This window comes from Phycodurus eques, chromosome 19, assembly GCF_024500275.1.
Source record: "Phycodurus eques isolate BA_2022a chromosome 19, UOR_Pequ_1.1, whole genome shotgun sequence".
NCBI lineage: Eukaryota > Metazoa > Chordata > Actinopteri > Syngnathiformes > Syngnathidae > Phycodurus > Phycodurus eques.
Window position 1 is genome coordinate 3,809,679 of NC_084543.1, and position 16,601 is coordinate 3,826,279.

General features: G+C 41.3%; 2 protein-coding genes across 3 annotated transcripts; one reads left to right on the forward strand and one right to left on the reverse strand.

The window, feature by feature from the left end:
* Window positions 1-70: 70 nt before the first annotated feature.
* Window positions 71-11,116, reverse strand: dcun1d3 (defective in cullin neddylation 1 domain containing 3). 2 transcript variants are annotated; one of them, XM_061706701.1, is made up of 5 exons: window positions 10,641-11,116; window positions 7,068-7,135; window positions 5,893-5,942; window positions 4,853-5,399; window positions 71-3,146 (listed from the first exon to the last, which is right to left on the reverse strand). In XM_061706701.1, exons 4-5 carry the CDS (start codon window positions 5,284-5,286, stop codon window positions 2,603-2,605), a joined length of 978 nt encoding a protein of 325 aa, XP_061562685.1. In that variant the 5' UTR covers window positions 5,287-5,399; window positions 5,893-5,942; window positions 7,068-7,135; window positions 10,641-11,116; the 3' UTR covers window positions 71-2,602. The 2 variants fall into 2 exon arrangements, with proteins under 2 accessions (XP_061562685.1, XP_061562684.1); XM_061706700.1 differs by having other exon boundaries at window positions 7,068-7,143.
* Window positions 11,117-11,347: 231 nt separating this feature from the next.
* Window positions 11,348-14,924, forward strand: lyrm1 (LYR motif containing 1). Its single transcript, XM_061706716.1, has 5 exons — window positions 11,348-11,463; window positions 12,542-12,719; window positions 12,799-12,859; window positions 13,023-13,054; window positions 13,138-14,924. Exons 2-5 carry the CDS (start codon window positions 12,561-12,563, stop codon window positions 13,249-13,251), a joined length of 366 nt encoding a protein of 121 aa, XP_061562700.1. The 5' UTR covers window positions 11,348-11,463; window positions 12,542-12,560; the 3' UTR covers window positions 13,252-14,924.
* Window positions 14,925-16,601: the final 1,677 nt, after the last annotated feature.

The following is a 16,601-nucleotide window of genomic DNA, read 5'->3' on the forward strand; positions in this document are numbered from 1 at the left end:
TCAGAAGAGCCGCATGCGTCGAGGCCACGCCCCCCAAAAGACACAATACGAAACACACAGGTCTGCCGTCAACAGTCAAAAGTTGAACACCGTTTATTCATTATAAATCAATACAGTTTACATAAACGAAGGGGACAAAATGAGGTCTGAAATAAAACCGTTGGATGTGGATGTAAACTCAATAGATTAGATTATGGTCACCCTCTGTTACCACAAGATTCATTGTAGATTCACTCGTCATCGTCACCAGAGTATGGTAAGCCCTTTGAGCTTTTTCCCCCCCGTTGGGAGCATTCATTTGATACGTCTATATCCATCTTAAGGTCCATATACTAGTACGCTCTTTGTCTTTACTGGTGAGACAATTGAACGCACTAGTAGAATGTCTTACTAGCGCCCATTTTGCAAATAAAAGCTCAAAACAGCTATTTTATCGCCTTGACATCAGCTGCAAGCCCATGTACTAGTACACACTTTGTACTCACTAGTAGGACTACATATTTAGAGCAAAACTGCTCTAGTTGAAAACATGCCTATGCATAATCTCATTCGTCCAGGTAATTTCAATCTCAGGACACTGACTATTGCTTTTGTACTGTTGCGCTAGGTCACTAGCACTAGTGACATAGAATTCTACTAGTTAACATACAGCGAGCGCTTCACTAGAGGCACTCAGATGTCAACTAGTGCAGTTTTGCCTCACTAGTAACATGTAGTCATCCTACTAGAGGACAAAGAGTGCACTAGTAGATGGACTTGAAGCTGGATATAAAGGCTATCAAATAAATTGGTCTTACTAAAAAGGACAATCAGCATACAAGTACAAGGACCTTAACACATTCACTGCCATTGACGGCTTTAGACGTCAAATATTAACTGGGAAGGCTGGCAGTGAATGAGTTAAACTGGATATCCAATAAATCCTGAAGTGGCTTTCCATACTCGAGTCTGTTCATCTCCTTCATGAAGGGTTTCAATGGAATGAATGCGGCTGGACAGACAGCATTGCAGTTTAGCAACAGTATAGCAACCTAGCATGCCACAGAGGTTTGTGCAATATTAGAACCACCATTAAAAACATCATGAAGTGTGCACTTTTTTGTGTGCAGACAGGCTGCATCAACCCCTGACCGCCTGGAGGTAAACAATATTCATATTTCTTTCAAAAGCAACAGGATTGCGTGAGCATCATCTTGAACAGAAATGACCCGCTCATTTGGATTTCAAGTAGAAGCCGGCCTCATTGTGAGTTTTTTTTTTTTTTAAACACTATTAGCTGCTTCTTAAAAGGAGATGGACATTTGGGAGACGCAAGAGGTCAATAAGGGAGCACTGCAAACCCCAAACGCACTCGCCGTTACCATGGAAGTAAGATTTCCACCGGCTGAATGAAATTGTCAGAGGAATTGCGTCCGTATAGAAAATGCCCTTGGAATAGAATTGTACGTTTCTTTTGCCAAAAGTGGCCAAGGCAATACAAGTGCAACTAAGTCATCCTCACAGCACTGCAAGATAGAAGCAAACACTACAACCACATTAGCCCAATGAGCATGACCCTCACATTTCCCAAAGGTATGTGTGTACCCCTTTCCCTTTTTTTTTTTTTAAAGACAACAAATCAGCAGTGTTACCAGATTAAAATGAACAGTGGTGCCTTGAGATACGAGTTCCGTGATCACGCTTGCAACGTAAAATCCTCATTTTCCCATTGAAATTAATTGATCTAATCCAGCCTTCCTTCCAAAAACAAAATTGTGTATTTTAATGAGGGACAAATTGCACTCTATAATATTGTACTTTATAAAAACATACAGGAATGACAATTTTGTCACTGCATTAACTGAATGGCCATTTTGCTCTTTCAAGTGTGCCCCCCTTGTCTAACTCCTTTCAGCTGATCAGTACTGCACTAATATTAGTCGTTTTTCGCAGTGGATAAAAAGTAAATGACTGAGTACTGTTATATTGCCTGTCTATATGTGTTGCTACACTCTGTTCATTCAGGGTTACAGCACCACAACATAGATGCTATTTAGCATTAAGCTAGCAGCTAGAAAGGCTGTGTGGTTGTTTTCAAAGCACAAGGTGTAATTTTTGGTTTATGTTTAGCTTGACAGTAAACTTCAACTAGGTGTTTGCAATTGTGAAGTGACTTCAGTACACTGACACCATACGGTGCCGGTATCGCAAGTTTTTGATCACAAGTCAAAGCAACAAATCGGCCGAATGACAGCTCGGATCTCCCAAAACTTTTACCTCAAAGCACCGCACTAATTTATGGAACAGGAATAGGGTAAAGTTGTAGCTCTTTGTTTTTCGAACAAAGCTATCGACAGGTACATATGCTGTATCATGGTGGGTAGGTGCAAGTAAAATGTGACTGAAAAACACAGCAGTGAGTAGAGCAATAATTTAAATAGAAGTGCTAAAAATGTCAGTTCATAGAGCCCTTTCAAAAAAAAACAAAAAAAAAACTAAAAAACAAAAATTGCAAAGCAGGAATATCGCATCCCAACAGAAATGATCAGCTGTGTGATAATACTCAAGGTCATCTGATGGTCGCCAAAGTTTTCCTGCCTTACAAACGCTTCTCGTTTGCTGGTCAGTGGCCCCCCCAAGTCTGTGATCCGCGGCCACCGTCGGTTTGAAACCTGTCCGTGCTCAGGGAACACTCCGTCTCAGTGGGCGTGCCCTCACGGTCCGCTGCCAGCGGAGACCGCTCTTCCTCTCTTTTCCTGCGCTCCATTTCCCACTCGACGAAAGTGTCGAATAGGCTGGGCCAGGCCTCGTCCTCGCTGTAGTTGCTCAGGTCGGGACCGATGGCTTGCGTGAAGTTCAGGAACATGTTCCACGTGTCCCGAGAGATACCCCGGATACCCGGGGGGTTCTCCGCCAGGAAGTCCAGCCAGTGCTCCAGGATGGAGGGCATGTCCTGGGTGAAGACCAGGCGCCACAGGGCAATGGCGATGTCCCGCTGCAGCGAGCGCTGGCCTTCGTCGGCGTCCAGGCCGAATTGGAAGGTGAACCGGTACAGGTCCTTGAAGTTCTCCTCGCCCTGAGCCTCCAGCAGCATAGACGAAAAGCGAGAGCAGATGCCTTCGAGGCTGTCCGCCTGGATGGCCTTGCACCCCTCGACAAACTCCTTCCTGGTGACACCAAACATGGGACAATAATTCACAGTAAATCAGAGTCACAGAACAACACAACTACTACTGGAGTCGGCGTTCCGTGCCCCATTGAACGCATCAGTTGGCCAACAAACCCCGGAGAGTGTGTTTGGAATCACTCTAGTCACTATATATGGTGGACATAAAAAGTCTTCCCAGTCCTGTTCAAAGGCCAGGTATTTGTCATATTAAAAAAATGATACAAGTTAAATCATTTAAAACCTGGCCTTTGAACAGGGGGTGTGTAGACTTTTATATACATATATATATACATATATATATTTTACATATATATATTTTTTATATACATTGCAGTGCCCTATGTAAGGAGTTTGCAATTTTGTCGTGCTATCTGAATGTGCTATCTGAATATTGTGCTCTCAATGTATCCCACAATGACTTTTGAAAAGTAGTAGCATTGTGGTGGTAGTTTCAGTCTACACGACAGACTTGTCGTAACACACATCACAGCACGGATGGACACAAAAGGCTTTGTAGGATAAGCGGAACGGGAAATTAATGATGTAAAATAGTCTCTCTGTATGCGTTTAGGTCTCATGTCAAAAATATGAACAGATAATAAACGGTTTTTAAAAAATGTGAATGTAAAATGTAAAGGTCAATTCATGAATGATTTCTCTCTTCACACGTCTCAACAAAACTTCACCACATCGTCACCAATCAATTCAGACTGCCGCCGCTAGACTTTTGTCTAGATCCGGTAGGTTCAGCCACAGTACAACATTTTAACCGCCACTTCCAGAGCCCTCAATGGTCAATCGGGCTCTTCCATATTTGGTGGATTAGGTGTCATTTTATTGTTGTGAAGCGAGAGAGAGGACCAAATGGAACGGGATTTTAACCATTCCTTTTTAATGTGTGTTACTCGCCAACGAACAGACAAACGGCTGTTAGAAAACGGCACTGATTTGTATATATTCAAACTTCAACTCGTGACGCCTCGTGCACTCTGATGGCATTTTGTACATTTTAATGGGAGAACACTTTTCATTCATTCATGATTATATTTACTGTTTTTATGGTCGATCTTATATACGACACTGTATTACAGCTGCGGTTGTTTTTTGAAAGTGCTATATAAATACAGTTGAGCTGAGTCCTGTTAGGACACTTCGGTCTGCTGACGAAATGTCCATCACATGAGATTAAAAAATAAAGGTTAATAGAGCCTTGCGGTCCGTTTCCAAGAAATTGTGTAATGTACTTCCTTTTGAGCTAAGAGCTGCCTCTTCTGTAGTGATTTAAAAAAAAAAAAAAAATTAGTTAAAAAATAATTTTGTTTAGGCAGACATTCCAGTAAGACTAGATTTGTTTTGATTTATTCATTTTTATTAGATTTGTTTTCTTGTATTTACTGTAAAATGTGAATCTGTACATATGATTGGTTTAACTATGTGAAGCACTTTGTGAGTCCTCTGTGAAAAGTTCTACACAAACGAAATGTACATACTAACTTCCATAACAATCAGCGTTTGGTTACAAAAGAGTCCAAGCTTGAAAATCAGAGCGGGGAGTTAGTGACTCATCCGGAAGGCTATTCTATTCAGATGAAGTACACACTGACATTGGCAGTGCAGAGTACATTTCCTGTGTACCAGAGGGGCTGGTTAAAGTAAAAAGAAAACACCACATGAGCATGACTCTTCCTCAAACGGCCCTCTCACCTTGTAAACTTGCACATGGTGGCTGCCTGGAACTTCCAGGCCAGAACCAGCACGCGGAACTCCGCCGGGTCCACGCACAGGTCATTGCAGAACCTCTCCATGCCTTCCTCCAAGATGGCGTCCTCCTGCTCGTCTTTGTAGCAGGAGAAAAGCTCCTCGATGTGCTTTATGGACAGCCCGTCTCCGTCCGGGCTCTCCTCCTTGCATGGTTCTCCCATTAAGGCCGAGATAATGGGCGTCTCCACGGAAACCTCCAGGGCTTTGGTGCCATTCGACAGCTCGGTGCCGAGCTTGCCGCACGACTCTTCCTTGTGGCCTCCGGCGCTACCCATGCAGCCACTTTTCTTGTGGGACTTGGAGCCGCTCTCCTTGTCGCCGCTCTTGCTGCCGAGCGAGGATGTGGGGTTCTTGCACTTGGTGATGCACTGGCCCATGTCTTCCTCCCGGCTCGCCCGTCGGTCAATCCTCCTCCTCCCTTCAGTCGCCGTCCGAACCACCTAGACGCCTCTGCTCTGGCCCGTCCGGATGTCTCAACATACCCTCAAGCCTTGAGCAAACCACAATGATCAAAGGTTGCCCCTTAGCAAAAGACTGATACAATCAGGCCCAGACATATTTGGACAATGACAGAGTTTTCAACGTTATCGAGATAGGAGCGTACATCTGAGAGGTCTCGCAATAATAATTTTGCATTTATGTTTCGCACTTACAAACATTTTCCACAAAATACCTCAATTTCCACAGGCTGACAAGTATTTGGACAGCGCTATGGTTATCACCATGGATTCCATATTGGTAGCATCAACTCAATATCAACTCCAGACTTATCTGCTTATCTTGAAGTGAATGGAAGAAGCGAAAACATCTGACATTCCTAAAATGGTTTTGAAGCATCTTAACTTGACGAAAGTCTACACTTCGATTACATCCTGTTTTATTTCACACCCACTGTTATAGTAACCAAATAATCGCCTCAGTACAGAAAATTATCTGTAGAATGATTGCAAAAAGGTTAGATACAAATGTACATTTACAGCTACCTGTGCCAAATATCCCACGATCCAGGTCTTCTACTGCCACTCGTCAAACCCTAAAAAGGAACAAGAGCAAAGTCCTTGTAGCAGCAGAAAAATAACAGGACTTGAGGCCTTTTTTTCACACTGCAGTTGCTCAGTGTGAAAGGCCCCCCGCGTCAAAGCAGAAAGACGACGGCAACGGGGGTGAAGCCATCCCATATTTGGAAGTGGTGACGTAGCAGCCTAGAAGGAAGTCGGGACGCTTTCCCCGCGGAGTGAAACCCAACTTGGCAATATGCATTTGTCACTGTTGGAAAGGAAAGCCCTAACTTTGCTTATTTTAAGGAGGAGGAGGTGACGCAGCAGCAGATCAAAAGGGAATGGGACTATCGCATACTAATTTCACGGCAGCATCTCGAAGTTAAACTCGTTCGTGAGCTTTCTAGTTCCAGGAAGAGCGCTTTGTGGTGTATTTCAGGCTGAGCAGGGAACTTTGAAAGGGAGTTTGAAAGCCTCCCGCAGAGACGTCTCGATATATAATTTTTCTGTTGGCCCAAAGTTCGGAATAGCGGGACACCGCAATTATTATGCCTTTATTATTTATTACCCCTTTTCTGTTTACTGTACAATTCCGCCAAAATAGCACTCAGAAATCACTCCGCCACCCTGTGTCCCATTGGAATTGAAAATTTTCCTATCCGATGATGCGACGCTAAGTATCAAGACGCCTTCTGCTTTGACGCAACATTCGCCGTCACATCAAAACGCGCTGACGCCCCCCCAAGACACACACAATGAATGGAAAAGTCAAGGGTGTCAAGACGGCTTGCCAAGTGCAGTATGAATAAGCCCCAACGTATTGCCATCCTCTGTGCGAGATGGACAATAGAAAATGCTCATGGTTATCGTTCTGACATCTTTATTTTGTTCATGTTCTTTCCCCTCAAAATTCAACAGAGGAAATGTGTGACTTTATCAAACAGGTATTGTTTGAAAGATATCCAAATGTGGAAAAAGTCAAACCCAATGAATACTTTCCCGCTGCACAATAGACTTTGATGATGTCATTTCAGGCTGATATAGAATAAGAATAATGCTGATGTAGAATACGTTTTATTTCACCAAAAGGTGTCTGTATTGGCCAAATGAAAACATAGAAATGGACTAACAGTGTGATAATGTGTAAAATGGTGACTTACAGACTATTGCTTGCACTGACCAGAAATCAGTCTCTCTCTATGCTTCCCCATCATTGTGATCTTGACACCTGCAATGCTGAAAAGACAGCGTTTTGTCATCTTAGTAAGAACTATAAACATAACAAACATGCTGTGATGGACAAGACTTGGTTATATACTTCCAGGCATTTGTTTTAGAGATCCAACTGGCTGTGTCAAAAGTCCTGCATTTGAAAAAAGGTTAATGCTCAATTTACAGTAGGACTGTCTGCAATGATGAATCAAATAATTTGATGACAAAAAAAACAAAAAAAAACAAAGCCAAGATCTGTCTCCAAGATTTGCAGTGATTGTCTTTCTTCACGGACTAATATTACTGAAGACACCAAGTTAGCTATTAAAACAGCCAGCGAACTCTACATGCTCATTCACTGACGCCCACGTCACTCACCAGGCCATGCCCTGCCTTTTCAAACCATACAATTAAACACACAAAAGTTACAGATACTACAGTAGAATATGAGGATGGCAACCCCCAGTGGACAAAAATAGTACCTGCTCCTCACATGCACATAACTGCAAAACAGTTTGTTATCCAATTAATTGAATTGATGGCATTATCAGTAGAAGACGCTATTCCAAAACTATTCGATAGCTGCAGAACCTAATTTACACAGTTATAGATTAACTGATTTAGCAATGTGTTTATTATTGCAGTTGAGGTTTGCACAGTGTGATAGAGCGGTTACTGCAATATTTTGGTTGCTTAATTTTACTACATGAAAAGGGTATAGCTATACAGTACCTACAAGATAGATAGAGGGTGGATTAAAAGCAATTTAAATCTAATCTAAACAAAACCAAAAAAACAAGACTAAATTGTTGCATGTTGGTATATGGTAAGTGATTAATATTGTCTAATTATGCTACAATAATATTTGAAAAATAAGTGTAAAGTGGGAAGTATTATTGATAGTGATATATAGATTTATAATCCCCTCAATGTACAGCTGTTAATATGCGTAACATGCATGCATAATAGTTCTATTGTACATTGAAACTTGAGAGGAATTAAAGACAATAAAATAATGAAATTTCAACGTGCCAAGTAGTAGTCACACACAGTATGTTATACACATACATTGGTACAATAAGAGGTTAACAGCCAAACTATTACCAAATATTTCTGATCCTGCGAGGCCACACTTCATAGTACCGTCGTGATTAGGGAATACTGCTCAGAGCAGGCAGAGTGTATCAGGCAGAGCTGATACACTTGCATTGCTCTGGGCATGTACAGACATCTCCCCATGAGTGCACTGATTACAACTCCACCCAACACATCTTTACGAAAATTAAGGCATTTCATGTTTTAATAATCATTCTCAAACTACATGGAACACCAAATAACGTAGTCAACCTCTTTCATCAAAATCTGCTATCCTTAGACTACCCGAGATAACAAAATGTTACTTAGTTCACTTATTTTAAAAAAATAAATAAATAAATAAATTAAAAAAACGCAACTGAACCAGTGCTGTAGATAAATAAAATTTTAACACAGAACATATGACAATTAATCATAATAGATAAGTACACATTTACATATTACGCAATTCAATACAGTTCCCAAGTGTGTGCATCTCTCCTTTCCCATGTACGAGGGTATTACAGTACCTTCACTGCTTCCATTTTTTTGGTTTTCACTCGACCGGCGGCGTACCTGAAGCTGGCTCGTACCTCAAATTTTGGCTCCCAATAAAAAGTCAAAAAGAACTGAAGACACGATGGCTAGTAACTCACCAAAGTCAAAGAACCACCATATAAGTAATGTATTTTCGCTCTGGAACTTTGACCAGCCTAGCTGATCGTGTCATTGGTTAAGAAACTGTGTGTGGGGTGGTGGTGATTATGTTAATTAGCCTTGTTACTGTTTGGTAACAGTGGGGCAGTAGTGCAGCACAGAAGCGCTCGCTCACAGAAACATTTTCAGAAATGGGTGGACGACTAAATGTATACTCCGTTGTTTAATTTCACACTTAAAAGGGGGCCTTTTCACTTTTTACAACCGCCAGCAAGATATGAATGTAGCGTTACTTCGCTAATCCCCCAACCCTTTGAATCTAAACAAAGCCACGTCTCTCAAACAAGGGCTCACATGGCCCACGGCCATTCAAAATGGCATGTGAATGTGTGAAGTTGAGAGAGAAAACACTGTCCAACTGTGACAAAATAACAGCGCTAGCAATACTAAGATAGCATTAGTACTGTAAACAAGCAGATGTTAGCTACAGCTGCTACATTGCTAGCCTTGTTCATAATAGAGAGCTACTGTAGCAGTGCTTTTATTGGTTTGGACTTCTAATTTTTGGAATATGCAATCGATTACAAATCACAGAGCAGTGATAAACGTACTTGTCCAGTAAAAATGTTGCTAACTCCACATCGCTTCTGAATCCCCTCAGTTACTTAATTGCTAGCTGCGGACGCGTATTGCATTCACTTTGATTTAAAAAAAAATAATAATAATTTAAAAAAAAAACTCCTGTTGTTCAGTGTATTTTTTTCAATTTTTCTGAGTAATTATTTTTCTGTAAAAAAATGTCACCCCTGTTTTCTGACTATTTTTTTCCTGAGTTATCAGGACACATCGAACTCACGCGAGAACCTGCGAACTGCAAGTGACTCTTTGCGGACTACGTAGTAAGCAACATGACCAGCTTATTTAGTTTGATCAAGTTTTATTTTGATATGGGTTTAAGACACTGGGAGATACACCTGTCTTTGAGTCACATAGATGGTATTGTTATTAGTAATTAGGAAAACAATGACAAAAAAACAGGGGGCGAAAAAATAGTCGTAAAACAGGGGGGGGGGGGTTAGACAGAAAAACTGAGAAAAATAGTCAGGAAAACAGAAAAAAAAAACTCAGAAAAAGTTTTTTTTTTTAATCCAGGTAAATGCAATACATTTACGTAGTTAGCAAATGAGGATTTTTATTTATTTATTTATTTATTTTTAAGTGAGGCAGATATTCCAAAATGGTGCAAGCATTTTCTGAAGCCCAAGCTGGCAGATCAGGGCAAGTGCTTGCGAATTAAGACTGGAGGTGCGAGATGATTGACACCTCGTCAGTCACACCTTCTGTCTCTCTGTAGGTTGTCCTTCCTCAGACGCGGTGGTAAAAAAAGGGGGGTGGGTAAAATCCAACCTTTTGGGTGGGTAGGCACTCCAGACACCCCACTCTTTATGCAGTCAATTTTCCATAATTGTATCCTTTAGCAACCCCTGTATCATACTGTTTACAAACAGAATAGCTTTGATATTAATAAGATACATAATTTTTTTTTTTTTTTTTTTTTTTTAAACAAGTTTGTGTTATGTTGGTCCGGAAATTAGCGTAGCAACGCAGTGCTCGTTTTGATTTTGCCAGGCGCAGAACAAAAATGTCATCACTTTTAGATCATCATTAATAACCAAATAAAGATGTATCCGAGTAGCAGTTTATCAGAACCACCGACCGGGGCCCGAAGGAGTAAAAGTTAGCTATCGGCTAAGCTAAGTCTGTCGATTAAAACAGAGTCCCAAACGTACCTTTTTTGAAGTTCCATTGGCGTGGAGTCGGATAAACATTCCATCCGGTATCTAGCCGTGATCATAAAAAGGGTTCTATGTTGGCCGATACGTCCAGAAACGAACTGAAGACAAACTAGTAGTCGCGTTCACTCACATTAGCTCGCCGAGCTAGCAAGCAGCTAAAATAATAATAATAATAACTTGTCAAATGTAACAGCGGTGGCAACTTGGTAAGAAAAAAAAAAGAAAAAAAAGAAGTTAAGCCTTTAACGTTAAAGACGTGTCATGCTTGTTCCATAAAAGTCCAGTTCGCACGTCGACGCGAAATATACACGGGAGGCGATTTCTTTGTGCTTCCCCCTTTTTGGAGGAGCTTCTTTACGGGCATTTCAACGCATCACTTCCTCCCCTGTTGCAAGCGGCCAAAACAGCTGATCTTCACCGCAGCGCCGCTGACGATTATCCTTTAATTCTGTGAAACGACAGCGATCGTATAGATGGAATTACAGCTGTTATAATAAAATAAATAAATAATTAAACAACTGAATGACATGTTCTGTCGAACGTTCAAGAGCTCCTTAAGAGATTAATATTGTGCCCAGCAAGCTACAAAATTACTTCACGCTAAGGATGAATTATAAAATGGGTATAGCACGTTTCCTTAAAATACGTTTGAGCAATTAATTCACGTAAACATGCAATTAAGTGAGCGCTTCGCTATTTTTTTAAAATACATTTTCTAAAGCGGTGGGACTGACGTCAGTAGCATGCGACAACTATTTGAGACACACGAGCCAGGCAGCTTCATCTCAAAAGGAGCACTCAAACTCACTTTGCAAAGGTAATCTTTTGGCTTATTGGTATTCAGTTTTATTTAAAATAATAATAATAATTTAAGGTAATTCCATCAGAAAAAACATTCGTGTTTAGCTGAAGAGTGCTACATCTATTTGTTGTTGCCATTAAACTGCTAATGACTCATTAGCGCATAATAAACCAATTGCGAATGGAACTGTTACAGAAAACACGCGAACGATAACACTTTTAAGGTGCTATATCGAAAGTAATATACAGTATGTAAGACTGTTTCACAACTGTCATTCACTTTGTATCCACCTGATGTTATATTAGCAAACAATGGTTGAGCGACATCTAGGGTAAATTGGCGGGATTGCAGGGTCATACGAACGGTAATGTTTTTTTTTGGCTTTTTTTAAAGTTACTAAATACTAATGCGATATTATCAAAGTGGTCACACTGTGTAATATAGTAAATTGCAATTTTTGAAAAAAGTATAATTACAGATTCCACTCTTTTTTTTTTTCCACTCTCTAATGTTACAGTAAAAAAAATAGAAACTCTAACATGTACTTGGATACTAAAGTAAAAATGAATTATTTTTACTGTCCATTAAGTACAATACCCATTTTAATAACTTGGCACACAAAACACCACTGCAATTTATAGCTTTCAATCAGATGTAATTGTTTTAAAAGGAATAAATGTTTATATTAGATATCATTATATTATTAGACTAATAGACTGTATATTGCTTAGATCAGTGTTTCACAACCTTTATGAACCAAAGCACACATTTCATATTTGAATAATCTCACAGCACACCGCCAGACCAAATACCACAAAAAGTAGAGCTGCTCAAATAATGATGATGTGTTGTGGTAGTGGAAGAGTCGTTAATTGTTCTGCCGGTCAGTATATGTCACTGGTGTACATAGATAAACAAAGATACATTATTTGTAAGTGAATAAATACCAATTTTCAGACCAAGTCAGTGAAATTGGATAATTTCCTGTGGAACAGTGGTTGGGAATCACTGATTTAGACTCCTTATGCTCATCAGGAAGTAACAAATCATTATCTAGCAGCAAATCTGTCAATTTGACCCATTTGTTGCGCAGGTCCCAATCGTGAGTCCAGATGACGGCCTCCACTCAGAGGACGGTGTTGTCGCTCTACATGCGGGTGTTTCGCATTGCACGAACCTGGCAAGCCCAGAGTGGGGTGGCAAGTGACACGTTGGCCGAGAGGAAGTATATCATTCAGGAGGCCCGCACTTTGTTCCGACAGAACCAGCAGGTGAGAGCGACTTGTGGATTTAGGTGCGACGGTACTTGTCCAGACTAATCGCTGATTGTTGTGTTCGCTCCTTTTACAGATGACCGATCAAGAATCAATAAAGAAATGTATTGGGGAATGCGAAGCAAGGATAGAAATAGGTAAGAGGAGGCACGTTTACACTTTCTTGTTTTGTCAACTCATTTTATATACAGTGGTGCACGCGCACACCGGAAGGAGCCGCACCATACCAATTAAATGTCCGTTGAATTGAAGCAAAAATTCTTTACATTCTAGTTAATGTTCATGTAATTTGTCTCACAGGTCTACATTACAGGATCCCGTATCCAAGGGCTGTAAGTAAAAGTTCCTCCCCCTTCCTGCACGGGAGCATGAAGCCAAAAATGTGATGGATTGTGTTTTCTTTCCTTCGCTGCAGACGTACCTGCCGCCACTGGGACTGGCCACTCAGAAAGGGAGGAAGCTGCGAGCACAGCAGCGCCTGAGGAAGCAGGCCAAGCCAATTTATTTGGAGTCACACGAGGAGACCTGATGCTCGGTCCGCTCACGCCGAGCTACCAGAGAACGGAACTCGAGGGTGGCGTCACCAGCCCATCCTGCGGGGCTGATGTGTCACTGGCGCTCGAGGACCATGCGTTATTCACGATCAAGACACTTCCAGTATATGTTTGTTATTATCTTCTCTTAACATGCATCATCATGCTGCGCCATGTCAAGAACTAGTATATATTCTATATTTGCAATTAATTTATTATTCTATATTTTTTATTATTTTTTGTAAAGGCAGTATTAAACTGACTTGCGAGCGCGAATGTCATTTGAAACATCAGACGTCACTGCATAGCAAATACTGATCAGTTGGCTCACTTTTTAGAAGCATAAAAAGTTTCTTTCGCACATTTTGGAGGGCTTTGCAATAAGACATCAATAGGGTCTTTTGGATCAAGTGACATGTTCGGCCACTAGATGTCACAGCATACCAAATATTTAGTTGCTTAGCGCACTTTAGAAACAAAATTACTTCAAAGTGCTACCGGACTGGTCAGTTTTGATTGGATTAAAAATGTAAATATCTACCCTTCAAATTTTAGATTGTGTCTAATGAAGGTCTTTTTTTTTTTTTTTTTTTCCCTCCATATGATCATTAACGTCTCATGGCAACATAATACAAATATGTTATAACATCATTTGATAAAATGGAGCTACAGATGCAGTTCCAAACCAGTCCCGTGACCCATTTTTCTGCATCCCATAACTAGATCATGGGGGGTATTCTTTTATTTAAGGATTCACCTGCCAGCATTATACCAGTTAGGAAATGATGAATCCATCCAAGCACCATCCCTAGATAGAGGAGAGTGATCCATCAGAGCCCATTCAAGACCCGTCACTCTGGGTGCTTTATTTAGGGGATTCATAGACAGACCCCGGGGGAAATATGGTGGACGAAGCATCAAAAAAAAAAAAGTCAAAGCTAAAGAATAATGCAGGAGCTATACAGTGAATGTGAGAAGGTAATTAGAGGCTTGCAAATAGCCGAGTCGTCTCCTCATCTTTCCCAGTTAACTTGCTTTAAGGATTTCCATGCAGATCACATTCTTAGTTGTCCAGACTACATTTGAACTCATCATTAAATAAATATCAAGTTTGGTTTCACTTTAGTGGCATAAACATGCCGTGCTCCTTCACTCCTGTCCCACTCACGCTTTGTCTCTCTTGCCTGGACGACTGGTACATCTGAACATAGAACATTTTCCCACAGGAGTGCAAAATGCACACAGAGGTCCAGCCGTGGTGTTGGGTCGCAGGGCGGCTACTTTTGGGTAACTCGAAGACGCCATCAAATATTTAGCAGGCCTCCTTTTTGCAAACAAACATATTAGCTGTGTGATTGACAAGTGGTCTGTTCTCATGGCATGACGGGGGAGAGCTTAGAGGGCGTGACAAACTCATTGTTTTGTTGTTATGGTTTCCCTCAGATGACCGATATGACTAAATACCATATAAATGTATAGTCACAGTTTTGATTCGTTTCTACGTGAGTCCGTCGAAATATGTCTTTCCGTGAAACTGATCCGTGGCAGAAATGCTGGAAAAAAATACCAATGATGTCATCGATTAATCGACTTTGACTTGACTTTCATCACATTACAATCTACCACAGAAAATATTTTGTTGTTCAACTCCTATTATACAACTTGTGTTAAGGGCTTTGGTGGGGGGGGGGGGGGGGGGGGGGAGATGCTTGTAATACCCATTTTTAAAAAATGCAATTTTGGTACAGATTTTCTGCCCAAATGAAAAGATTAACTCAAGCCTCGGGGTCTTGAGTTTGACAACTGTGATTTAGACCCGTGTTTCCCCACACCAACAAACAAAAAAATGTCATCCAAAGGTGTATACACAGATGAATTGTCATCTGGTGAAAGAGTGTTTCATTGTTCTGCCTGTCACTACACGTCGCTGGCATAGATAGATGAACAAAGATACATTATTTGTAGTCAATAATAAATGTTCCTATGGCACAGCCGATGATCTCTCACGGAATGTTTCTGGCATGTGCAATATGTGTGACCACACAGGGTATTCTTATTTGTTTATGATTGAATATATTTTCAAGAGACATGAGAGCGTGAACGGTAAATCAGTTTCTATGCTGCAACCACTATGAGACGATGGTTTGCATTAGTGTTTACACCATGAGCACAAAGTGAGCCCATGTTGCATCGCGGCGTCCATTATTAAGATCTCTAGGTCGTTTTACTACTTAACACACAGGGACGGATTCAGACAAAGGCATCAGTACAAAAGCACAATTCAATTAAAGTGATCAAGCGCAATCATTTCTTTTAATTGCGCTAGATGCATGAAGGTGGATGGAAAACTCATTAAAGTGGGCCGATGAATAATGGAGCAGCGCGTGTTGGGCTCCCGCTAGCTTAGTTTACATCTTCGCCGGGCGGCTCGCGGTGGGTTCGGCGGGGGAAGAGGAGGGCGAGCCTGGCAGTGTGCGTCAGCACGCCGTGGTGAAAGTGAGGAGCCTCATTGAAAAGCCTCATCAGGCAAAAATGGAAAAAAAGGTTAGGGGGCCAGGTAGTGAGCTGCGGGGAGGACGGCTGGCAGGCGTTACAGGAAAGATAACCTTTCTCTTTGTAATCGGTGAAAAAAACAACAACACAGTGGGTTCCAAATGCTTATTTGAGAGGCTTCCTCTTTTAACCGACTTTTGTTTGTTTCTAATAAAGAAAAATAACACCGTATTGTAAAGTAGAAATATAAAAGCATAATAAAAGAGAATGGTAAGAAATAAACTTGTTCGACGACATGTAATCAAGCTGAAAGTCTCACGCATACACACAAACAGTGGTGGATTTTGGCATGTGCGACGTGTGCGGCCGCACTGGGCAGCAATGCTGGCGACGGCAACGCTGTCGAGAAACCAGAAAATCGCAATACATGCAAAAGCCACACACGCACGCACGCACGCACACACACACACACACACACACACACTCAAGCGGTACAGTTCCGCTCATTCAGCCATGCTTCTTGCTCCGAGTTGCCAGGGACGTGTAAATTAATAATTGCAGGTCGGTAAAGTGTGATCATCTGCACATCCTTTACATGTGCCTTGTTACGAGAGACAAGGCTATAATGTGCTGGTCTAATTTTAGCTACGGGTCAAAAAAGGCTGTTGGTAATTCGCTTGGCACATTAACATTTGTATGGCGAGGAATCAGAGGGATGTGGGGTGTTAATTGCTTCTACTGTTGAAAAGAGTCTCCTCACCTGTGGAGTCATCCACTTTTGAATGACGCCAAGCATCGTTTTGCAAACCGTGACGACGGAAGAAAAGAGAGCGAGATGCAATTTGGGCTCACG